The 25,986-nt window shown below is 34.2% G+C and overlaps 3 protein-coding genes across 7 annotated transcripts; all 3 read right to left on the reverse strand.

Annotated features, from left to right (window-relative positions):
- Positions 1-246: 246 nt before the first annotated feature.
- LOC133290067 (UDP-glycosyltransferase 82A1) lies at positions 247-2,987 on the reverse strand. Its single transcript, XM_061488123.1, has 2 exons — positions 2,352-2,987; positions 247-1,260 (listed from the first exon to the last, which is right to left on the reverse strand). Exons 1-2 carry the CDS (start codon positions 2,821-2,823, stop codon positions 347-349), a joined length of 1,386 nt encoding a protein of 461 aa, XP_061344107.1. The 5' UTR covers positions 2,824-2,987; the 3' UTR covers positions 247-346.
- A 6,861-nt stretch (positions 2,988-9,848) lies between these two features.
- Positions 9,849-15,399, reverse strand: LOC133290043 (serine/threonine-protein kinase BSK1-like). 4 transcript variants are annotated; one of them, XM_061488092.1, is made up of 8 exons: positions 14,794-15,399; positions 14,590-14,723; positions 14,395-14,500; positions 14,218-14,303; positions 13,589-13,759; positions 10,771-10,935; positions 10,574-10,687; positions 9,849-10,474 (listed from the first exon to the last, which is right to left on the reverse strand). In XM_061488092.1, the coding sequence occupies exons 1-8, from the start codon at positions 15,326-15,328 to the stop codon at positions 10,220-10,222; spliced, it is 1,566 nt and encodes a 521-aa protein (XP_061344076.1). In that variant the 5' UTR covers positions 15,329-15,399; the 3' UTR covers positions 9,849-10,219. The 4 variants fall into 4 exon arrangements, with proteins under 4 accessions (XP_061344076.1, XP_061344077.1, XP_061344075.1 ...); XM_061488093.1 differs by having other exon boundaries at positions 10,574-10,660; positions 13,589-13,777; XM_061488091.1 differs by having other exon boundaries at positions 10,574-10,675; positions 13,589-13,777.
- A 4,406-nt stretch (positions 15,400-19,805) lies between these two features.
- LOC133290075 (protein ALTERED PHOSPHATE STARVATION RESPONSE 1-like) lies at positions 19,806-25,085 on the reverse strand. 2 transcript variants are annotated; one of them, XM_061488132.1, is made up of 5 exons: positions 24,858-25,085; positions 23,410-24,720; positions 23,070-23,287; positions 22,540-22,763; positions 19,806-21,257 (listed from the first exon to the last, which is right to left on the reverse strand). In XM_061488132.1, exons 2-5 carry the CDS (start codon positions 24,659-24,661, stop codon positions 20,516-20,518), a joined length of 2,436 nt encoding a protein of 811 aa, XP_061344116.1. In that variant the 5' UTR covers positions 24,662-24,720; positions 24,858-25,085; the 3' UTR covers positions 19,806-20,515. The 2 variants fall into 2 exon arrangements, with proteins under 2 accessions (XP_061344116.1, XP_061344117.1); XM_061488133.1 differs by lacking the exon at positions 24,858-25,085 and having other exon boundaries at positions 23,070-23,284; positions 23,410-24,849.
- Positions 25,086-25,986: the final 901 nt, after the last annotated feature.

A 25,986-nucleotide genomic window follows, 5' to 3' on the forward strand; every position in this document is an offset into this window, starting at 1 on the left:
ACTACAAAGGAAAAACAAATTAGTATTTACTAAACCCACCACAGCCATCTCGTGTCTAAATAAACTTGAATGTAGGATACCAAAAAAAAAAAAAAAAAAAAAAAAACTTGAATGTAATATCAACCTGGTCAACTCACATTTATCGCGTTAATCGAACTAAGCCATGTTGCCTATTGTGACCAAAACTCTGTATCTTTCCATTTGCCTTGGTAGTTTCTATCTAAAACAAAACAAATTGCCAACCGTGACAATTGATTTGATATTTCATGGATTCATGACACACCAAAGTACAATTTAGCACACTTTTAACTATTGTCCAAGACAAAAAAAGAAGAGTAATGAAGATTTAAGTAGCATGCTTATGAATGGTAGATGATGCCTTCTGGAGATCATCCACAAAGGCTTTTAACATGAAAGCTCCCCTCTTATTATCACCCTGCATTCCCATGATTCTATCATATAATTTCATTAACCGTGTGCCCATCTCCTTATCTTCCATCACCCGTGTAAGTCCTTCTTCAACATCCTTTTGTCCAAGCCCATTGAGTTTTAAACCTACCCTCCATACTTGTACAATATAGGCACAGTTCACAAACTGGTCTCCTGCCACTGGGTAACATAGCAACCTCTTTTGGAATTGTAAAGCCTCCAATGTAGAATTCCAACCACAATGTGTGACATAACAACCCACAGACTCATGTTGCAAAATCTCCGTTTGTGGTGCCCAAGAAACGACTCTGCCTTTGCCTTGCTTGAAAACCCTTTCCAAAAACCCAATGGGTAAGCCTTGGCGCCAAGTGGACCTCAAAACCCAAATAAAAGGCCTACCTGAATCCTCAAGTGCTAGTGCTAGACTTTTCAACTTTGCTTCCCCAATTGGACTGACCCAACTTCCGAATGAGATGTAAACAACTGAGTTAGCTTTCTGATTTGATAGCCACTTCAAGCAACTCAAATCTTCTTCCCAAAAACTGAGATTTTTAGTTAATTGATTCCTACAAATTGGGCTTATCGGCAACACACGTGGACAACCTTGTAATAACATGTTGGCCAATTGAGTTTGCTGCTCAAGTTTGCTTTCATCGGGAAAGGAATTCACCAGGAGCCATTTAAGCGTTCTTGATCTTTCCAATGTTCTTATCCAAAATTTAAATCTTGCTTTCCTTGCAGCCACTGTTCCAATAAGCCATGGTAGATCCTCAGTTGAAACTATGGGCATCTCTGGTACAAAGCAAATTTTTCCTTCATGTTGTGCAAGTCCTGCCAATACATAAAGATAATATCTTCAGCCACTGGCAAGAGCCTATAGTATACAAACATGGATAATGCTAATTGTAAATCAAAACTCTTTACATTACTAAGTAGACCCTTTTTCACTCACATTAAAAAGACTTTAAGAATTCTCTAATTTCAGACATTGTTTCTTGGTTGCTGCCATTGTCAACATGAGTCGGTTGAATTAAAAATTTCTCTTCATAAATAATGTTTACACTAAAAGGACACACCGACATAAAGCCACAAAATATTATGAACTCATATTTTTAAATAAGTACGTATTGACTCATATATTTTTAAAGGGAAAGATCTATTTATAAAAAAAAATTATAAATTTTTTCGAATTATACTATGTTTTTCCTAAAAAGTATAACCTAGTATTTTTCTGAAAAAACATAATGTAATTTGTATGAATTTATAAATAAAAAATTTGGAAATATAATTTTTTTTATTTTTAAAATTAAAAAATAAAATAAAATAGTGACTGAGATATATAGCTCGACCGCACATGCATCTTTCTGCGGGATAACACTTACCAACAGACCAAAGTAAATGCCAAAGGTAACAGCATTTATTGTGGATGCCTTTGTCAGTCACATGATAAAGACATTTATATATGCCACATGGTTACTCACTGTCTGTCTCAGATCACTGTGTGGATTGCTTATGATAATAAATGTACGGTGCCATACGCTCAAAGAACGGAATCTGTTTTCAAGAAGATAAATAGGTAATATTTTTTCCCCAAAAAAAGAATGATTCTTATTTGTGTACTGAGTTTAGCAATTTGGCAAAAAAAAGTTTACACATTCTCTTTGCTAAAATTAGAAAGGAATTAATATTTTTTATGTTATAGGAAATAAATTTTTTATATATGAGATTCAATTTTTATTTTATCTATTTTCTTTTTACGTGACTCCACATAAATCTCATATATATATTTTTATATGTGTAGGAGATAAAAATTATCTCTTATAAGTAAAAATCATCAATCCCAATTAGAAATAGGTAAAAATAAATGCAATTAAACGAGTTATGTGTACTTTCTTTAGAGAAGAAGTACTGAAAATTTATACCAGCATCAGAAATGAGACCACTCCGAACCAAGTCAGGTATGGCTGAGATCAAGCGGTACGTAGCAAGCATAGCAGGCCAAAACCCAGCAATAGGGATGCCAAACCTGTTGGCCACTTCTATGGCCCAAGATGCTAACAAGTCAACCACTAAACACACAACTTCACCATCCTCTGTAAGTTTGTGAAGCATGTCTTCCAAGTGAGTTGGCATGTTGTTCTCCATGGCTGATTCAATGGCAAAGAAATCTGGGGCTGTGTCCTCTTCTAGACCATCTGGCACAGCTACATACTTTATCTCATCATCCTTGTAATCAACATGAAGCAAAATCTGATGGTGAATGTATTGGGGTAGAACAATTACTGGCTCAAATCCGTGGCTAAGAAAGGCAGAGGCTAGCTTTTGCATGGGACCAACATGTCCCTGTGCAGGATATGGAACCAAAATGATTCTTTGCTTATTCAAGTGCTTCATATTCACAACTAATCTCAAAAGAATGACGGATAAGCTAAGAGGCACTCTAAGCAAAACACTAAATATATAGAAGATTTATGTAAAGGCAAGGACTATATATATATATATATATGGACGTATCTTGAAAAGGTTTATTGAATTGGGTACATGTTACATTGCTACCCCATGATTCCTCTTTTCTGCTAAAAAAGATAACTAATGTGTGAGGTGGGATTTAAGGAGAAATGCCATTGATTGTTGAATTTTCTCTTCTTTCCACGGTGGAGGAAAATAAACAAACAAAAGGGGTTGACGATAAATTGATGATGCCCATTTCACACCAGACCAGGTCTTTTTCTCCTTTTTCTTTATTTTTAGTATCCAAAAACGAGTTTTGGTTGTAAATATCTCATCGTAAGAAATCTGTCTACAAATAAAATCTGATACCCCCACGGCCCCACTATCCCAGAGTGACAAATCCAAACGTTGTTTTGTGTATTTCAGTGTTTGAAAGCATTCATAAGCAAAATTTTAACAATATAATGTCCCATGCGTAGTGTGAAACTAATCTCTTGTATTTGATCATCAAAATTTTCTTTTAATTATTCAAGAAAATCATATTTTTTAAATTATTTTAAGATGACCATGAGATTTATAAATACATGACGCATGTGTCAAATTTCTGCACTTCAGTGTAATATGGATGTAAAAATTGGTCTCTTTAACCGAATAGAAGTTTTTACCCTTTTAATTTTCTTATCTAATATTTGATTCTCGATATTTATAAATGGAGTTTTTTAGTATCCTAGAGAGTTTCAGCGATACTGAGTGTCACGATCTCTCCCCCAGCGTTTGCATAACTTTTTTTTTTTTTGTGAATGTCGTGACCCCCTTCGACACTCACATGATTGTGCCAAGTGGCACAATCTCATTACCGTATAATTTCAGAAGATCATAACTTTTGACTCGAGTATTCAAAAAAGATATATTTTTTAATTCGCATAACTTTTCGAGATCTATGCAATGACACCTAATTTGACGTATTTTATCTCTCGCAAATATAGTTCAAATTTGTAACAATGGTACTACAAAGGCACAAACATAGCTTCAGAGGCATCAAACATGGCCAACATGTTATCGTTTATCCTTGCTTTGTTCCTCTTTTCCCTATTGCTAGGGTTCTCCATTTTTACTTCCACTTTTTCTTCACAATTTTATTTTAAATTAATTATTGTCTCGCACAGGTGCTGCTGCAACTCTAATAGACAGAAATTCAATTAATTAAAATCTCAACAAAACTGATTTGAAAATCGAGGAAGCTAAACAAATCAATGGTTTCTACCTCTTCCCGCCAAAATTTGAATTTAAATGCTCTTATGATTGTGGAACTATTGTTGCAAATTTGAACTATATTTATGGAAGATAAAATATACCAAGTGAGATGTCATTGGATAGATTTCGAAAAGTTACATGAAATAAAAAAATATTTAATTTGGATATATGAGTCAAAATTTACTATATTCCAAAATTTTACGATAATGGGACTGTGCCACTTGGCATAATCATGTGAGTGTAGAGGAGGTCGCGACACTTACCAAAAAAAGAAGAAGTTATGTGAGTATCGGAGGGAGAGGTCACGACATTCAATTCTGTCGAGACTTCCCCCAACACTAAAAAAAGGTCCATTAATAAATACCAGGAATCAAATGTCTACCAGGAGTGAACTCAATCACTTGCTGCCGTTACTCTTCAGTTTTCTGTTGAGGTCTATCCTGTAGAGGTACTCCAATTGGATCAGTGATCGATTTCTACGAAAATTAAAGGGGTAAAAAACTGTTTTTTGCTCAAAAGAGCCGTGAAAATTGTGCAGTACGTTAATGGAATTTTTTCGAAGCTCAAATTTAAAAGTATACAAGCAATTGTCACCTTCTATTTTTTGTTTTTTGTGGGTTAATATTACTTTCTATAATTTTTCTGCACAAACAATTTGGTACGTCATGTTTAACCACACAAATTTTTTTTTTCTCAAACATAAAATCTATTCTCCAAAATATAATTATTGGAAATTATGCACATATATTTCTTTTCCAAGATTTATACCAATGAAATTCATGTGCAGAAGAGTTGGTCTCATTTTATTTTATTTTTGTGTCGGGTTACACAAATTATTCAAGGTTCAAACTTCAAACACATCCATATTGATTCTTTCAACTAATAATTGATGGAGGCGGGATCCATTGTCCAACGTGGTGATAAATGAATGATAGAAAGGCAATAATTAATGAATTTGATTTTGTGGTTTTAAATAACATAAATTATGTTATTTTAGGAGAGAGATAGACACAGAAAATAAAAATCATAAGAAAAAAATAGTGGTGGTTGTTTTTAATTTAAAATTTAAATAGAAAAATTTATTCTGTGTTTATCTCTCTCTTAAAATGACATAACTTTATATCATTTAAAATGACAAATACTTTTTCCACGAATAATTAAGTGAATAGCGAAACAACCAACCATATTCTCGACCTTAACAGCCAATCACAAATTTGTCATTGGAGTTTCAATATTTCCCAAGTCTAGCTGAAGTTACTCTAGAATTCCACATGGGTTCATATGCTCCTCAAAGAAATGATCAGAATTTGAATTATTATGCAATAATGTTATATTCTTAATATATATATATATATAAAAGGTTTTATAAGGGTTATGTTGTAGGAAAAGTGATTGTGTAATGTTATAAATATTTGTTTTGCGTGTCGTAATTTCCTTTTTTTTTTTTTTCTTCAAAAAATGTGGGCCACAAAAAAAAAGTTGTGTGTGTAGGAAAATTTGTTGTGTCATGTTAAATGACAAATGCAAATCTCATATATATATATATATATATATGAGAAAATATTTTCTCCTTTTAAAGGAGAATTTTTCTCATGTTAGTGACTCATAATATAAGTGGGGCCCACAAAATAGTGAAGAGAAAAAACAAATTCAAAGTGGGACCCACTTATGCTACGAGTCACTAACATAAGAAAAATTTTCTATTTTGAAAGGAGAAAATATTTTTCCATATATATATATATATATATATATATATATATATATATATATATATAGGTAGGATCATTTGACACTAGTGTCAAATTTGAAATTTGACACCTCATCTGAGAGCCATTAGATCAAAAAGGATCAACGGCTCTGATTTGTAAGCATGTGACACCATCTTTTTTGATCTAACGGCTCAAATGAGATGTCAAATTTTAAATTTGACACCGATGTATAAAGAATCCTGCATATATATATATATATATATATATATATATATATATATATATATATATATATATATATATATATATATATATATATGCTGTTTTTCGTTTCCGCTGTGTTATCCAAAGAAAAAATAATAATATATATGCTTGCAAAGTAATGCGATATCTACGAAAGATATGCATTTCTGAGCGTAATATCACGTAACATGAAACCACTTGCCTCCAATCATTATCCATTTTATTGTTCTACACGCAACTTCAATATCCGCGTCAAGGAAACAACTAGACAAGGTTAGGCATCAATGTAAACTGTAAACATTAAAAAATTGTAGTCTCTTTTCTCTTTAATTTATACATCCGCGTAATACTTGGACTTTTTATGATATTTAAAACTTTCTAGATAAAGAAAAAACTTTTCTGAGAAAAGTAATTATATAATAACACTTTGCAAATTAATTAAAAAGATATAGCTTTTTGTGCAATTATTTTTCTTTTTTTGATAAATCACAAATATTTTCTAAGAGAGACAATCCTATACAAGACGAGTCAGAATTAATGTTTCAAATTCTTCCCAAAAATGATACTAGAGAGGATTGAAGAAATAAAAAACTTTTCTAAGAAAAAATAATTATAAAATAACAATTTGCAACTAAGTTAAAAAGATGCAGCTTTTGTGCAATTTCTATCAACAAATAAAATTTCAATAGAGATTATCTACCGAAAAAAATTCCATAGATACAATCACACGTTTCATTCAAATGTAGGTCACAATACTTTTATGAGCAAAACTACTCTTATGTTACATGTGACAAATTTCTTTCATACACATCTTTCGATAACTGTGTCACCTGTTTTTTTTTTTTTCGGCTGGTGAAGCTCATAAGTTTATCTATATAACATGAAATAACTTATCTCCTACAACATGAGATTAATAAAACCCTACTTTTATACAAGATAAACAAAACCAAGATGTACTTGTTTGACAAGAATCATGATTATAGGTCAAGGAGGTACAACAACGAAATGAGGAGGTTATGTATGTCTGAAGATAGTGCGAGATCCATGTGCACTTTAAAGCCAATAGCAGCAAGGCATTAGTAAGATTCGGAAGTGGGGTATGAGGTGATTAATTAAAGTGGTATCTGTAACAATAAGGCTATGGAGTTGTTTGTGCTGCGCTTACTTGACTACTTCTACTTCCTAGTGGAAATTTGCCCGAAAAGTGAATTGGCAAAGCTTATATAAATGCATATGCCACCAGGACCAACAAAAGCGAATTTCACTTTCTTATTATTTTCCAATTTATACCTACTTTTTGAGAAGAAATCACGGCCAAATGGTAAATGCACGTGTTTATCATGCAATCAAGTGTCCGCTGTGGGACCTCGACCATTCCATTAATACCTAACCACTATTTTTTTTTTTTTATACAACCCAACCACTATTCACTATTTGTGAGGCAGGTCCGGCACATTAATGGGTTAAATTATATCATTATATCAAGTGAATCCGACGTCACATTTCAATTCAAAATCTTAAGATACTGGATTCATGAATCCTTTCATTTATATATTTTTCACTTATCAATCAATGTGAAACTCATCACACTTGAATATCTCAACACTATTTGCATGCGCACCACAAAATTTATGCTTTCCATATTAGACTTTCGAACTTATATTATTCACCATTTCATTCTATTTACTGCTCACTATTATAAAAAATAAATTTATAATATTGTAAGTTGATCCTTTCTCAATATATCATCACACTACTACTAGATTAATATAACCAATGTAGCTAAAATAACTTAATTATATAATATCTCAAACTCAGTGGTATCAGGTATAAGTTACTCAATGATAGAATTATGTGTAAAAATGAAAAAAAAAAAATATTAAATAAATTATTTGTATATATTCAGAAAGTAAAATAGTTAAATATTTATGACACGATATGTAATACAATAATGATATTATATCGGATGACACATTTCGTACATGTTGATGATCAAATTGTTACAGCAAAAGCTAAGTACTGAGAAGAAAAGATAAGATGTTTAGCTGCAGAAGCAGAAATGGCCTGAACTAATAACTGTTTAATTTGTTTAAAAATAATAACATAATATAAATTTTTTACTTTATTTTATTTTTTAAATAATATAAATATTAGATAAAAGTAGTCTAGAAATAATATAAAATTCTATATATTTGTATCTACTAAATAGAATTATAAATTTCATTCATAATAAAAAAGAGAAAAAAATGATAACATTTACCTTTTATTCTTTTTAACTTTACTAGATGCAAAATAATATGTAACTTGAAGAGTATTATAATATATATTGCCTTATTCTATAAATTTTTATGCCAATTAAACAAGAAATAATACAAAATTTTATTTAGGATACCAAAAAAAATACAAAATTTTAGAGTTTTATGTATTAATTATTGAATAATTAACAATAAAATTATCTTATAACTCAATCTTTTATTTATGTTTCTCCTAACACCATCAAACACACTAAATCTGCGTTGCTTACGTGGATCAGACACAGTGCGACGCGACATACGAATAAATCTTTAGTGCTACTGTTGCACTAAAGATTCAGTACATCTCATCAATAGAAATATTACATGTCAGTTAAAGTTTTCTTTTCTCTGTTAAATTTTTTCTCTCTCTTATAATATGTAATACTTTCATTGGTGGGATGCACTGAATCTTAGTGCAACAGTAGCACCAAAGATTTATTCGCGTCGTAGAGAAGCATTGGTGGTGAATGGTGATACTTTGTTAGTTGTCTGGTAACTGGTAACAGTTTCCCTTTTCAATTTCACATAACTACATTTAGTTGTTTTGAACAAAGACCGAAAACCTCAGTTCAAATTTATAAACTGTACCATGAAATTTCATTATTAATGTTTACACACTCTTCCGTCACTGGTTGTGAATTGGAAATCCCATTCCCAAATATTCCTCCAATTAAGTTCCTGAATCTAACAGTTGATGTTGAACAGCCATCCTATAACCGAATAGCAAAATCCCTATATTTGGATTTGGTTAGCAGTTAATAAGAGAAAAAGAGATAACTAAAAACGCAGTTGTGTTAAAATTTAATAGGTAGAGCTTTACTATCTATGTGGTTCTACCGGCCTGAATCATACTAATTGAATAATCAATAATATCTAAAAAAAATTGCATTTTAAATCAACATTCAAATCGTTATTGTCGTTTTTCCTAGTATCAAAATGGTCTTCTTATACTGAGCCCAAAAAAAAGGGCCCAATATGAGAAAATTCGAATCTCCTTTGTCCAGCTCTCTGGGGTTAATATATAGATAGAGCTGAATAACTTTTAATTTTACCTTATAAGGCCCCTTAAGAATTTATCTCTTTTTTTGTTTACTTATTTTAGACCAATTCTATCAAAAAGTATGAATAATATTGTTTGGAAAATAAGTGTTAGGTTTGGATTAACACTTGAGTAAGAACTGACATTTATCATAATTACTTCTTGTATTTCGGGCAATCATAGCCATTGCCTTTTTCTTTTCTGTCGAATGGATGAGTGTATATGCATCAAGTGAAGAAAATGCCACCTTCCATTGTCACAGATAATATATAATAAGTATGTCGTGTGAGTGATAAAAATAAACGAAATGTATACTTCATGCCAGTGCAATTTATTATAGATTCTGTCAATCAAGAAAAAAAAAAAACGAAATATATATTTCAAAAAAAAATAATATGATTAATCAAAGACTTAAGAGAGGTTGCATATGTATAAATATTATCCATGTAGATGATGCAGGTATAATATAATGTTATGAACATCATCGCCTTGACTAGTCAGGCGATAGAATAACCTGAATCAACACCTGGTTGATAGTAACAAAGTATGCATCAAACAATCAATTTCATTAACAAAGGAAAAATCACCGGTATTCCTTCCCAATTTAGAGTGCATAAGCACAGTTTTCAAGTTATGACCGATTCCTATAAATAGGTGAAACAACGTGCAAGTGCTATCTACTCCCCCAGTGTTGTATTTCTCTGACACATTTTTAGTTCAGATTTAAACGTTAGTTTTTGCTTCCCAGCTCAACCTTTATACAAGAACTTGGCACCCTCAAATTTGCACAATGCATACAACTATGAGCCTCTCGCTCCTTTTTGCCTCTTCTCTTCCAATGCTGCTGCCTCATTTAACATATCAGCAGCATCCTTGTGCATGTCCAGCTTTGCAAGAGCTACTGATTGCATGTAGAAAGCCGTGGGCCAGTCTGGATAAACGCATTGTGCTTGCATTGCATCTCGTAGCGCAGGATCTGGTTGATCACATAACAGATAGCATAGACTGCGCCTTGCAAAAACGGTGGGGGAGACCATTGTTCCCACATCAATAAACTGCACAAATAACACAAAGCGGAAGCATCTCAAAAATAACCAACATGCACATAGCTAAGCTACAATCAATTATAATGTCAAACAAGTGCTGAATTGCACCTGGGAATAGTTATCAATGGCTGTCTTAAAATCCTTGTCACGGAATGCATAGTCTCCACGCTTCCTTGCCTCCAGCATATCTCTCATCTGCTGAGTCCACTCCTGGAACGACAACTGAACCAATCCAAATTCAAACCTCATAGCATAGCATCCAACTAGAAGTTGTAAAGTTTAAAAAGACGGAACCTATCAGTTACCTCATTAGTTCCTTCATCATCTCTGTAGTGTGCTGCGACCAAGATCTGGTGTATTGCTGTGAGGTCCATTCTTGAACAAGCCTCACCCATTGCTGAAAGAGGTCGTTGTGGGGTTGATGGAGCTTCCTCGTGCTTTGGAATTCCAAGCATGATGTGAGAACGAACCTGAAGCACACATAACAAAAATAAGCTAGAAGTGTTGTTGTTTTGATCCCTTTTATCCACCAAAATTGCCATTTAAAAAAGATATGTTTCCATATCAAGTGAGATAGGATACTTGCATTGCCATAGCTCAATATACACATGTGATCCCTGGTCTAAACTGAGAAACATACGCTAAGGAAGGGAAGAAAATATAGTTTCATGCATGACAATTGAAAATAGTATACAAAAAGCACGGAAGAACTTTTTTTTTTTTTTTTATGCAAGTGGGAATTGAACACATAACCTAGTACAGCCTACCCAAACTCCTCACCACTAGACCAATCCTAGTGGCTTAGCATGGAAGAACTTTGTTTAGCCGCATCCAACAATGTATAAATTAGCTTAGCAATTGCACTATCATACTGCTTAAATGAACATTTTCTTGTAAGATATGCATGAATCCAAAGTTAAAATTTATAAATGGATAAATAAATTTTATCCAATGACAATTTAAAGACCAAAGCCCTCAATGTACATGCATGGAAATCATATATCTTATATGCATTGGCTTGAGACTTTTCAACTTGCAAATAAATGCAAACTTTAAAGTAATACTGGCCTCATCAAAGTCAGATGGCAGCCAAAGGCTTTTAAAATATAGCACTGGCTTAGTCATCAGCCATTCAACCAGGTGTAAGACATAAGCTTAGAGTTTGGAATCATGAGTCTAACAACTGGGTCAATACTTGTCCAACTGAATATATAAAGGCAATACATTATACAGTCTCTACTCTCTACATAAATAATTAGCAGATAAAATTATATCTTCATATTTAAAATGCTTGGAAAATATGAATTGAAGTAACGTTTAATGAAATTTTGCATACTGACTATAGATAAAATATCTGGACTAAACTCCTTATTGGCAAGGTATGTGCAAAGAACAGGTTTCTCGCAGGTCATACATATGCCTATCAACATCAACATCAACAACACCTTTATCCCAATGTTTTAGGAAAATATTACATATCAATACGCTTGTTAACTACAAAAAAGATGACATATCAATATTTCTTTTATAAATATATACGTATTATGAGATTTGTCAATTTTATTTCTCATTCATGTACTTTAATTGACAAGATATTCTCAGCTGAGTTTTAGTTGCACAAGAGTATAAAATTTCAAAATACAGAAGAAATACAAGAATGGGCTGATAGGAATGTTGATGCAGTAGCAGAATCAGAACCCAAAGCAGCAGGCCCTGATGCAGATTTACAGCCCAAACAGAAGAGATGGGCAGGCCCAGTATTAATCTATCAGAAGAGGAATAAGAATAAGGAAGGGAGAGTGAGTGACATGTAATAGGTGGTTATGGTTATGTTGTCTTGCATTGGCAGTTGTGGAGAGAGAATTGGGTGTAATTTGTTATTGCGTTGCTTTATAGTGGAATAGGGTAACCATTAGGAAGGGGGCGTGAATTACGTTTGTTTTTTCTACAGGGGTAGAAGGGCTTGGAGAGCATTCTCCATAGCAGGGAGCACTCGTGCTCTTTTTTTTTATTTTTTTCTGCATTTTCTTGTATTCCCGTTCTTTTTTAGAGTTAATACAGTTCACCCTCTCTATACTGATAGGAGAGGTTTTTATCCTATCAATTGGTGCTTTTATTGAGAGTTGAGGCCACGGAAAGGGCAACCTATAGGCTGGATTAAGGTGTCATGCCTCCCAAAGGGGTGTTGTACTGAATATTGATAGGTGAGTGCAGCCACCAAAAGGGAAAGGGCTACCATCGGGTCAGTGTTGATATAGTGAAAGCCGCCATGGACATCAGCCCTTAAAGGGGTGGCAATGTTACATGTCCCACATTGGTTGCCTATATAACTAATGTGGGGTTTATAAAGTCTTTGGGATAGTGACCTCAAGGTCCGTAACAATTTTATTCAAAATACATGATATTGGAGTTCAGCATTAATGAGTACCTTGACATCCTTTATAGCTCACAATTATCAGGAAAAATAACAAATTTTTCTTTGGGCCTTTAAAGGTAATAAACTAACAGAAGTACATACAAGATTTTACTTTTTGTGTGAATGAAGCTTATTCATATAACTCCGAAACAAGTGCTGAGCCAGTAAAGATGACTAATTTTTTGCTAAGTAGACTTCACAAGAAGTCAGCTAGAACCATACACCAATTACTTGGGCTGTTTGAGAACTTTAACATATCAGACAAGTGCAACCTATGTTATACAAAAACCTTTGTCATATTATATAACTTCAAGTAAGCGGAAAAGTTCATGCCCTAAAGAAACTCTAATCAGAGTCAAAATGAACTCATGCAGATAGCCCAGGTTCAACTACATTTTCACCAAAAACAATTTAAAATGTCCCAGCCTAAGACCTGGGTTACCAGGTTTTATGCAATTCAAGGATAATGAGCTAAGGGACCCAAACCAAGTAGATTCCATTTCACAATAAGCAATCAAAGAAACAAACATTTAATGTTGCAAGTCATAGAACTCGAATATTAGACATTAAAGAACTTTAACATCCCACATAAAGGCTTATTTAGGAGATAATGGGTTATTAGGCAAGGCTGTTCAAGCAACAACGTTTCAATCTCTGGATTTAGTAAATAATTTGTTCCATCTATTAGTTAAAGAAGAGATCCGTACATCAGGTTTTGTATGCAATGGAGCAAGTGTTGTGACCAAATCCTTTGTATCAGGCCGCTCCCGCGGTTCATATTGCAAACATTTAGAGGCAAGACTAACTACTACTGTTGCTTCTTCAGTAGAAAACTTCCCCTCCAAATGTGAATCCATTAACAGCATGTTGTTTTTTCCCTGTATCATATCAAGTGCCTGCAAACAGAATCAGATAACTCCATATGGCACCCAAAAAAAAACACTCACTGAACAAGTCTGAGTAAGGAAAATGCATTAATGTCAAACTCAGATACTGTGACAGCAAGCCACTCACTATTATCAAAAGAGTGGTGAAAATGGCAAGTTGATTTAAGCAGGCTTAATGAGAGAATGTGCCACTCAAATTCAAAATAAAGTAGAAAAATGAAAAACCAGAATTTTTTCATTCTATGTATATTAATCCCATCAATTGATTGCAGTTAAATCCAGGGAAAGTATTCCATCCTAAGTCAATACAGGGAAAACTAGTATTTGATATTTATTTATTTGTGAACACGCATTTTAGGTAGAAGGTGTCAGTCGAGATAGTTAATAATAACAAAAACAGTTAAACTAGTTAGGGAAACAAAGGAGAAAAGCACATAGAAGGGAGTTACATGACTTGGAGGGATGTGCTTGCCACTTAGGAGGTCTAGAAGAACAGTTCCAAAGCTGTAAATGACACTTTCAGGGGTGACCCTTCCTGAAATAATTATAAAGGAACCATTCAAACTAAGATTATTTAATGTAATAATCTGTCAGTTATTAAAAGCAAACGTTGAGGAGGGAGTTACCATTTCTTAAATATTCAGGAGGCGTATAAGCAAGATTCGTGCTATAACTTTTTCCATCCCTGCTGTTTTTCATTAAACCAAAGCAGGAGAGGCGTGGATCACCATCCTGAATAACGCATGATTTGATATATAATAATTATAAACAAGAGCAAGAAATATAGAATATAGAGGAAATAATGGACGTGTGAGCGTTACCTCATCGAAAAGAACCCTATAAGCATTCAAGTCATGATATAATGGACGACCCTCAGAACTGCAATAATGTAAAGCTTGTGCAATATAAAGAGCAACTCTTAAGCGCATGGCCCACTCAATTGTCTGATTTTCCCCTGAATCGAAAACAATTAAGCAAAACAATAACAGTTGTAGAAGATATGAATTGAAACAGAAAAAACATACAGTGGAAGAGATGCTTGGCGAGAGTGTCGTTAGGCATATACTCAGCAACGAGAAGCCTCTCATCGCCATCGCAACAGTAACCGATCAAATTAGCGAGCCTCGGATGCCGCAATTTCCCAACGCCAGAAGCTTCTTCCACGAATTGCTTCGGATCGGGCCAAGCAGCTTTGCTGAACTTCTTCACAGCAATCCAACGGCGATTCTGGTTCGGGTTCTGGTTCGTGTTCTGGAGCCGACCCTTGTAAACCACGTTCGGTGCTTTTTCTCCACTCTCCGAAACGATAAACTCCGAGCTGAAATTATTTGTCGCGGCTTTCAGGTCTGCCAAGGAGAACTCCGAGAACGATGAAGGATCATCAGCTACAGACACAGACACAGAAACAGTCATAGTCTCTCTCTGACTCTGACTCTGACTCTGAGAGAAGATAGCGTTGTGATTGTGGTTGCGGTAGGGTTGCTGATTTTCCTTTTCCGGGTGAGTTTCTCTCTCGCCTACTCCGAACAACAACGATGATTGGCAACAACAATTTCCCATGGTTTAATTCTCTCTCTCTCTCTCTCTCTCTCACAGATCATGAAATTTTGATTTTGATTGCTTTATGTTATTATTCTATTCATTCATTCTCTTCCTTTATCGTTCTCCCTGTTTGTTAATTACCAGTCACTATTTACTTATTAGGATTACCAGTTGGAACTTGCACTCACTGTAATTAATAACTAATTAAATATTCTAATTTTCATACGGTTCCTTCGTTTTTACCATCTTATCCATTTTCACCTTTATCATTTCCTTCCTGCCAAACTTCTTTAACTATAATCGCCTATGTTACTTAATTTGATTAATTGAACCTTTTTATTTTTTAATTTTTTGGTATCAAACTTAAATTTAAGTTATGGAAAATGTTTTACGGACTTCGTCGGTCATCGTGGAGAAGCTTCTGTGCAGATAGATCCAATCAAGTTGCTTAATTAGAGCAAGCAAGTGTGCATTTTAAGACTTGCTCACATCGTGGAAAATGTTTTCTCCGTTAATTTGACAACCACATATCACATGTGCTGCCTTACAGCAATATTTTTAAGGCGAAACTAAAGGATGCATGTTCTATTCTAACCAAGTCAACGTCTTTTCTTTTTTATTTCTTTCCTAGGTCTTATAAAAAGAGTTCGCGTGTCACAAATTTGGTGCTGCTTAGGTAAGAAGTTGCCGTGAAAGATAATTTTCTCTTTCCTTTCCACATCTTATGTTTTTTTGACAAATATAGAATCCTATGAGACATTGCCCAATTTTCTTACTATTTTGATCAATTTTTGTAAATTTCATTCATATATATATATATATATATATATATATATATATATATATATATATATATATACACACACACACACGTAACCATGCCAGCAAACAAATATTCTCTATCCAAATTCAATAATAATCCATCCCATTTTGTGCAAATTGCAATATGTCACCTTTTGTTAAATGACAACCTGCCAACCCAAGTATTGTCATGTAATTTCATTGGGGGAATATGTAAAATAGTACAATCGAAGTGTAATCAGACAAAAAATGTAAATATGTAAAATAATATTAAAATGTGTGAGAATAGTACAAAAAAAAAAGAATGACATAGATGATTCCGATATTAGAGTGTGTGTGAATAGCTGTAGTAAAAAAATATAAGAGAACATATCATATCGGAATAATTCAATTCAGTAGGATGACATATGGATTAGCAGCCATCAGTGACCATCACCATCCGATAAAACACATATGCACTTTCTTATATTATAGGAATACAAAATGCAGAGTTAATCTCATACACACTTCATAATTAAATTAAAAATAGCTCGCTGGTGAGCACGTACACAAAAGTTAGATTACAATTTATAAATACCCAAATGTGGCATTTTGTTCAACGGAGTGGGGTACTGGCTTTTTGTGGAGTAGAACTGGAGTGAATATATGCGACCTTTAAACTTTATTATATTAAAAGCATTTGCGATTGTAAAAGTTCTGCCGAACTATTTGGTATCTTTCCAAAGATTTATGTCTACCTTAATCATGTCTCTGTCTTTTGAGAAAAACATTTTTCTTAGAGGCTAGAGCATAGAAATTCGTTTTTCTTTTCTATCAACACCAAGGTTATATTCAAATTTGCTGTCTTTTTTTTTTTGCTTTTTTTTAAAGTAAAATTTAAATTAAAAAAATTTAAACAAGTGAGGAATAATCTCTAAAATAGTCAGTTGATTAAGAACTATTTAAGTATCTACACTAAATAATTTTTACATGTAACAACCCTATAAAAGCGCATGAAAAAATAAGAATAGTTCTCCTCTGTGTTAAAATTTCACATTATTTGGTCATGTGAAATTTATGTGTAGATCTCTTTCTTTATTAATAATAATTGGATTACACTTATTTAATACATGTGAAGAAGAGAAAATTAGACATAAGAATTTCACATGATCATATGAATTTTTAACATGAAATGATCCATATCATGGAAAAAAAAATAGAGCGAATAAAACTAGGTGGCTGAATTGTCTTGCTTGCAGATCATGAACTGTTTTTGCAAATATTCGATAAATCTGAAGCATCTAAAAATCAACATGTTGTAACTGGACCAGTAATCCAATAACTTGCAATATTCAATAATTTTAAATTGTGACTGTTAAGTCGATTTTCATGAACCTGTTTACGAAAGGACATAACAAGATTGGAGTAATGTGCTCATCTTCAGAGAACTGTGTCTTTAATTGCTTCTTGTTCAACTCGTACTATTTCTGCCAACATTCGAGGAACTTGCGCAACTCCATCAACGAGTGAGGGAATTCCAGGGAATAGCTTTGATTATCTACATCACCTCTTAGTACGAGAGTAGGAAAAGGGTTTCTTCAAGTCCTCCACTATTCATTTTTCACTAGCCACAACTCTTCTTAATTATTCCCAGTTAAATAGCAATTTTTGGACTCTAATTTGTAAATTATTTAACACAAAAGCAACCTATTTTCCATTTTTACTCAAACCATAATTAGAGAGTTGAGGACCCATGTTTCAATGTTTAAACGCAACCCAACCATGGTTTTCCCAAAATATTACTTGTGGGTGAAAACTCAACCAAACTATAAACCAGACATGCTATTAGTTTAGGTGGTAGGTTATATTTGATTTGTTGGAATAAAAATGAGCGAGACATTGTAGTAAAATGAGGATAGAATTAATAAATTATGTATTAAATGATATATTTACACGTTCATAATTCTTGTTAATTTTCACCACAACTCTAGTCATTTTATTTTTTTATTTTTATTTTTTTGATAAAAAGTCATTTTCTTTTATTTTATTGTCGCGCAGAGCAGCCTATATAGATAGGAGTCAAATCTTGATCATACTAATTATTTTCGAATACCAAATGATTGTCATTTTAATTTCATATAATATAAAATATTATTCCATCATTCGAATTTTATCATATATTATGTACCAAACATGCTCTTAGTCTCGTTGAGGAGTGAGACATATGCACAATTGGATCAATCCGTCAATTCATTAAGTTTCATCTTGCATCCCACATTATATTATGTTTAATTCGTTATTACTAAAATTAATCATATTAACCATTTTCACTATTTCAATGCTTATTTAAAAATATTTTTTGATCATACAAAAATATTAATTAACTAATTTTAAAATTACAATTTTTTAATATATATTTACTTCAAAACATTCATAAGTGACTGGACAAGACATGTAGATTTTAACGTTGTTCTTGCAAGGGAACAAATCTTTGGTAGCACATATGTACTTATATCGTGCCTGTTTGGATCTTTTTTTTTTTTAAGTTAGAAGCTGTTTATAAGCATAAATTAGGCCAAATAGGTTTTAGAAAAAACTCTTATAACGAAAAGTTCTTTTTTTATAATGAAGAAAAATGCTAAAAACTAAAAGCTCCTGAGAGGAGCTTTTTTTAAGCTCTTATCTGTCTTTTTTGAATTGTGAGCTTTTTTTCAAAATGAAGAGTGATAAAGATAGAGAGAGATAATTTTCTTGAAATATGTGCTTTTAAATAATTTTTAAGTTAAATTTTTTATGTAATTTTCAAACAGCTTTTAACTTATTTTTTTAAACTCTTTTTTTTATAAGTACCTTCTAGCTTAAAAATAAGAGGATCCAAACAGGCTCATCATATCCAAAAAGAAAGAGTCTTCGGGACTTAAATAAAAATACAAATTAAAAGTTTATTTTAAATGGAAGAGAATTTTCCCATTTAGGAAAAATGAGTAGGACTTGATACTTCTAATGCACCGAAAACAAATTTTCCTTACAAGGCAAGTGTTGATCCATAGATATAGGGAAACTAATTTGGGTGGGAGTAAGGGTCTGTTTAGATGAGTCTATAAAAGAAAAAATTATTATCCCTTGCTTATTTTAGAAATGTCTTTTACAAAATTTAAAAGTATTTAGTTTTTAAAAAAAAAATATTTCGCTTTTGCTTTTTTTAGAAGTTAAAATTTTTAACTTAAGAAAATAGATTTTTAGCTTTTTATGTCTTTTGTTTTTTTTTAAAAAAAAATAGACATCCAAATAAATTTTGTAACGAAAAATGCTTTTTTATTTCTCCCAAAAAACAGTTTTTGGAAAAGAAAAAAACTCATTTAAGCAAGATCTAAATTTTTCTCATATTATAATTTTACATGATTTGATTATATAAAAAATTTTATGTCTATCTATCTCTTCACAAATATTAAACAAATGAGATTCAATTATCGTTACCGAAGCGAGAAATAAATACAAAAAATTTACGTGACCAGTCATATGAGAGTTGCTGTTGGATGTAGCGCACATACCGAATCCATGTTATCATCACATTGGTTGCTTGTTGGAACCTAACATTCTTACATTAAGCAGTGTAGTTCTCTATTCAATCTTTGAACAGATCACAACCACTACAAAAGAGGAACAGAAATCCCAAATAGCTTATCGAAAAGATATTTCATTCAAAATGCTTTGAGCTTGCTCAGTGTCAACAGGTAATCTGTACAATAATTAAACTAAAAAAAAAACGAATATTTTCATGGAGGGAACATAATTTTATACAGGAACTAATAATACCCACGCATTCAGTGACTTACGTCACTCCGACAGACAGCTATGTTTATCATGCGAGAGAGACTCCTTCCAATGCTCATCATAAAAAATTTCCCATTTGTATGCTCATGATACTGCTTCAGTTTGAGCACCCTTCTATCATCAGAACTTCACCAGACTTGCTGGGTTAAGTACCTTAATTTCCGTCCTTCATCTAAATATGTATTTTTATTTTCTAATGCAGAAAGAAGGATCATTTAGGTGTTAAATTTGTCGGCTCCTCTGTCTTTTAGTAGCTCAAACCAATATATCAGCACAACTTCCTTGTAGCTTTATAGTGCTGAGTACCCAAAAAGCAATTGTACGCCTCAGGCCTCACACTTCGGAACCCCAAAATATATCTCTCTTGTCTAACAAGAAACTCTACAGTCCCATGCCAGCATCTAAAGTACCAAATGCGGCTTAGTGTAGAGGAAGATCTTTGCTAGACTCTTTCTTCAAAATATACCAGATGAGATGAGAAGTCAAACCCAACCCCTCCTCCCAAAATTCTTGGCAAGTTGCAGGAGATCAACAAGTGATTCTTGGCAAATCGAAAAGATATAATTCCAACTTCCATCAAACTACACCAACCTATGAAACTCTTTCCTGATCTCGAGCAGCACTTACTTCTTCACTCCGTTGAAGCAACTCCTCATAAGCTTTCACAGATTCATCAGTAAATCTCTCCATGGCCTCAAAAATGCGCTGCAAACTAGCTTGTAGACTACTGCTTTTGTTACTCTGATATATGATGTTTTCAGAAACTGAGATACCCTTACCTTCCCCAGATGCCAGAACCATCTTCCTCTCTAATGCCTGAATTTGCTTCTGCAGCTTCTGGTCATCTCTATCTATATTTCTCACCTTTCTCTCAAGATCCTTGTTCTGCATCACCAGCCGATGCATTTCTAGCTTATCTTGTTCCCATATCTGCAGCACACTCATGGTAAATACATGCATCGAATCAACAACTTCCTTTTCAGATATTCTATCCAAAGCTTGGGACCACTGATTACATATCACAAATATTTGGGGGGCACCAATCCTACTAGGGGAAAAGGGGACTATGCCATCAGGTGTTTCTTCAGGTTCATACAGGAGACATTTCAGCAGCCAACTATTCAATGCTCTTACATAACCTTTCTGGGCACTTATCCAGCCAGAGAATTGGAAGGTCCAATTTATAAGCTCTTGTTCAAGATGCTTGGTAGCTTCAAGATGACTGTCACCGCTCCTCTTCCTGGATCCAACTGGACCCAGAATTCTGGCTTCTCTAATTGCTTCACGCTGAGAATGATGGCATTCAAGCATGGATTTCCACATTCTGGTCAACCTGAAAAGAAGTTTATGTTATATACCATTTATACACAAAACATTATGCACAAACCCACAAAAGTTCTAAGATTATAATTATATTACAATGAGAAAAAGCAAAACATTAATTCTATACTATGTATGAATTGAATATCACATGCATGTCTTATCCCAAAGGATATATATATATATATATAAAAGTTCGCAACTTCAAAGAAAATGAGAGAATTAATTCAAGAAGTATAAACTTAAGAAGAATAAATAAGGGCATGGTTAACGACAACATGTCTTGTGCAACGGGTAACTTGAAGGAGCATGAAAAAGACTCTGAATTCAAGAGCACAATCCACTCATACAAAGATAGTGGGGGTATATTTTAGGGTTTTAAGGTTCCTTTTGGTGATTGGGGAGTAATAAATTACTCAGCGTGACTCTTAAGAGGGCAGCATCATTTCCATGTAAAGTATAATTCCCCTGGCTGACAAATCAATCACAAAAAAATCTAGAAATTGGGCAGATGAGTTACCAAATTATCTAGAACGGATATTGTTTGGGGCTATACACAGACATCAGAGTAAATAACAATACTTCGAACTATCAGAAATAATCTTAGAAGATGGACAAGTACTTGCTTCTATCAGCAGTTATGAGAATAGGTGGTTGAATTTCTCAGATTATCATTTCATCAAGGCAAACAAAGAATTGTGGGGAGTTGTGCATCAGTACTTCAATTTATTTCAACAGGGTTAAAATATAGGAGAGGTGATGCTAATGGAATGGAACCTCAGTAACTAAATAACTCCTTCCATTTCTTTCTCTAATGTTTTATGGTGTCAGGCACATAGTTTAGTGGCTGGAGGAAAATCCAAACTGCTAAAAGTGGAAAGCACAACTGAACAGGCAAGAAAATACATGACTGGATCATTATACAACAACAACAAAGCCTCAAGTCTTATCCCATTATAGATGGGTTGCCTACATAGTTGTACTTTGGCTACCAAATGTTTAACACAACCCTCCTCTTCTATTATAATAGCAAAAAATTGACACTTTACAGTTGATTGATACATATATGTGTGATACGAGGTATGTTGTATCACCTTAATGATAATAGGAGAGTACACAAAATAGCAGTCAAATTTAGTAGAGAAGGCACATAACTTAACCCTAAACCTTTTTCCAGATATTCAAAAAAAAAAAAAAAAGAGAGAGTAGAAAGCGAACATATAACCTGTCAGGAATAGAGAGACATGAAGGACCTGCACAAATAACAAGACTGGAATTTTTTTAACTTTACATACCCATGGATTAATTCCTTCAGCTGCGGCCACAGCTCTTCATCCCTTATCTTATTTATTGTCATAGAAATCTTATCAACAACCTGAATTGCCATTCTTATTTTTGTGGACAGATCCCTAATCAAAGTTCGAGTTGAATCAAATTTATGAAAATCAGCACCCCTTTCATCCAAACGTTTCAGCTTGTGACACTTTCTATCATGCATGACCCGCATCTTTTCCTCAGCCTGCAGACAAAAATACATTGAAAAAAGCTTTGTGGAAACCTATAAATACTGGTTAACAAGATTACATTTATGGCATAAAAAACCAGTCACCAGTTGATTTCTCCCAAATTCTAAACATTGATTAGATTACAACATACAAGAAGTCAAGTCAGATCTCCAGCAAAACGCAGCGTGGAATAAATTACCTCATGCGAGATAGCAGTAGGAATAATTGGGATGGCCAAAGATTAGCTGGTTTGAAAGTGAAATGAATGGAACCAGATTGGTCAATTATGACCCATAACATTATGTATAAGACTGACATACCTTAACTTCATTGAAGAGTTTCTTCTCCCAAAGATATAGCTTCTGCAGAGTAGACGAAAGATTGCGTGACCTCGTTGCTAGATCAACATCAAAATCCAGATTACCAGGAGCAGCAATGTCATTGGTGGACGCGGATTCGGCACTTTTAGAAGTAGAAGGTTGCGAAGACACCATGGACAATGAGGGAACAACTACATGTAACATCTTGGAAGAAGCTGCTTCATAGTGGGGGACCAGGCACAGGTATTTGAAAATCAGCAACAAGATTAAATATTGAAGCATAGCAGCGGGGAAATTATGAGAAAGAAATGATGAAAATGTAAATAAATAAATAAATAACCTTGATAAGCTCCATGCTTTCGATTATGGGGAAGCTTTCCCACCTCAAGGATCTTGGCGATTTCGACACCAGAGTCAGAAGCCCTCTGAAACTGAAGCTGAATCTCTTTGGCAACCTCAAGGGGATTCCGAGAACCCCTTGGTCCTCCTCGGAATGCAGCGTGCTCCTTGGACTTGGCCCTGTCATCATCTTCATCAACGACTTTCTTGTCCATCACATGCACCTCGTATTCGACCCCATGTCCATGGTCATTGTCGGCGGCGGCTGCGGCGGCGGCGCGGGAGGCTTCGTGATGAGGCTCGACGAGCTTTTGATCCCCATGGACCTGCTTGACCACTTCGTGCTGGTAATCCTCATCTTCCAAATCGGGTATCCCCTCCTCTTCTCTCAAGTCCTTCGAATCGCGGCTCGGTGTGAATGTGAAGTTAGAGTAAGGTTGAGGTTGAGCATAGTCCTTGTCATCATCGTTACCGAAAAAGTTGAGAAAATCCCAAGTGGAAGCCTTTGGTTCAGGAGGCGGAGGAGGGGGTTTTGAGGCGGTGGTTGGAGGAGGAGGTTGGCGGTAGGGCGAGGAGGATCCGTAAAAGGGAGGAGGATTTGAATAGGGATCATAAGGTTGAGGAGGATAAGAAGAATAAGAAGGATAAGAAGGGTAAGGGTAATAGGAAGAAGAGGAAGATGACTCACCGACATAAACATTGTCAGGGCTCATAGGTCTCTGCTCGTAGACAATTGAAGAAGTGGGTTTATTCCTCATGAAATTCATGTGAAGATTAGAGGGAAGGTGATGCTGCTGCTGCTGCTGCTGATGATGATGATAATCTGATTGTGATTCAGAATTCTCATAATAATTATTCATGTGTGGCATATCGAGATGCATAGGAGAGGAATTGGTGGAATGATGAAGGGAAGGGATGTCGTCGGAATCAGAGTGGAAATGGAGATGTGAACCGGAATCGGAATCGGAGTGATGAGGAAGAGAGGCGGCGTTATTGTGTTTTGCAGGCTTATGAGGTGGTGAGTGTAACGGTGATGATGAAAGTGAAGAGAGTGGTGAAGAAGCAGCGAAATCCCTATCTTGATGAATGAAAACATTTAAAGAGTGGCCAATTGCCTTGAGAGAGTTGATGTAAGCGATGTGAGCTGCGGCGAGTGCATAGCGTTGGTGAATTGCTTCGTCGAGAAAGGTACACCGCTCACGGCATAGCGCCACCGCTGGAAGATCATCCAGCTTCGAGCTGGCACACCCCATAAATTCCACAACCACCTTCCAATTACTCAAAAACAGTAGTAGTAGTAGTATTAGAATAGCTGTCCCCCAAAAACAAAGAAGAAGAAGAACCTTTTAGGGTTTCTAATTGTGTTGTTATCAAAAACACAGGGAAAAAGGGAAAAGGGGTTGAGTTAGTGCTATTGATATTGCTATTTGCTAGTGCTAGTACAGTTACCTGGGGAAGAAAACAAGCGAGTGAGTGAATGAGGGAATCTTTTGCCAGCACGGACTTCCTCGTCCGCTTCTACCGTTTTTTTTTTTCTTTGTATTTGTGAGCACTTAAAATATAATTTAATTAATTAAACTAAAAGACCACCCCCACTCTCTGTGTCTATGTCTCGTTCTGTGACCATTCTCTTGTCTTGTGCCTGCGTTCTTGTTGCGTCGGTGCGTGCTTCTTGCTCTCATCCTCTCTCGCTTAATCTTTAATGTTTATAATACAAAAACAAAAAACACTCACATATCCTGTGTTTCTTTTTTCGGTTACTCCTCACCATCATTATTTGTTTTATAAACAATTAATCAAATTTAATATCATTTTCATAAATCTTATTTTCTATTACATTGGTCCACTCTTGAGGTTGTCCGTCTTTCTTTTATTTATATATATATTATTGTTGACTTTCCTTTTACCGTTTATATATACAATACAATCGATGGATAGATAACATAATTTTACACTTATATTATTGGTGTAAAAAATAACTTGTCCAATAAATATATATTATTATTGCACCATATGTCCTATATATATGTTTATAATACCTGCGTTTTCTTTATCCCTCTTCAAGTCTCAATTCATCGGAGTTTCGTGGTGGCTAAGTAGGTAGGTGGAGCAGAATAAATATGGTGTGAACTTGGAACTTATGAGGAGTTAGGAGGTTAGCACGCGCAGTTCCGGAAAAAGAAAAAACCGAAGCACCAAACTATTCTATTTTGGAAGCTTGAAAAATCGAACTTTGACAATTGACGCCTGCCTCTGCTCTATTTCTATTTCCATTTCCATTTATGCCCCTTCCTCCTTTCGGTTACAACAATCTGCTTTTTATTTATTTATTTATTATTATTTATTATTATTATTAAAAACCAACCAGGAATTCCATTGCCGCATTGAATTCTTGCTCATATGTTTCGAAGTTTCTTTCTTATTGGAATTCCCAGTCCAGCGGTTACATTTTTGTTCGCTTTTCCTATTAAAACACGTAACTTGAAAAATGAGCATCTTATCTTCTCAACAAGAACAATACATACAAAACAAATGACATGTAAGACGCTTTCATTAGATTTAACTCCAATATTATAAA

The sequence above is a fragment of the Gastrolobium bilobum genome, unplaced genomic scaffold (assembly GCF_033153095.1).
Source record: "Gastrolobium bilobum isolate Gb01-03AN ecotype WA unplaced genomic scaffold, APGP_CSIRO_Gbil_v1 utg7782, whole genome shotgun sequence".
Classification (NCBI taxonomy): domain Eukaryota; kingdom Viridiplantae; phylum Streptophyta; class Magnoliopsida; order Fabales; family Fabaceae; genus Gastrolobium; species Gastrolobium bilobum.

Bases quoted from the DNA above. Each gene is read 5' to 3' on its own strand.
- LOC133290075 (XM_061488132.1), bottom strand. From the start codon at position 24,661: ATGGGGTGTGCCAGCTCGAAGCTGGATGATCTTCCAGCGGTGGCGCTA. The intron at 23,288-23,409 runs GTTATTTATTTA...CCCACTATGAAG, and splicing joins AAAGCATGGAGCTTATCAAG to CAGCTTCTTCCAAGATGTTA. The intron at 21,258-22,539 runs GTATGTAAAGTT...ACTTCTTTTCAG, and splicing joins CTGAAGGAATTAATCCATGG to GTTGACCAGAATGTGGAAAT.
- LOC133290067 (XM_061488123.1), bottom strand. From the start codon at position 2,823: ATGAAGCACTTGAATAAGCAAAGAATCATTTTGGTTCCATATCCTGCA. The intron at 1,261-2,351 runs GTATAAATTTTC...ATGTATTGGCAG, and splicing joins TGGTCTCATTTCTGATGCTG to GACTTGCACAACATGAAGGA.
- LOC133290043 (XM_061488090.1), bottom strand. From the start codon at position 15,328: ATGGGAAATTGTTGTTGCCAATCATCGTTGTTGTTCGGAGTAGGCGAG. The intron at 13,778-14,217 runs GTAACTCCCTTC...TTCTGTTTGCAG, and splicing joins AGCACATCCCTCCAAGTCAT to GCACTTGATATGATACAGGG. The intron at 10,936-13,588 runs GTACGGATCTCT...TGTGTGCTTCAG, and splicing joins CATTGCATACAAAACCTGAT to GTTCGTTCTCACATCATGCT.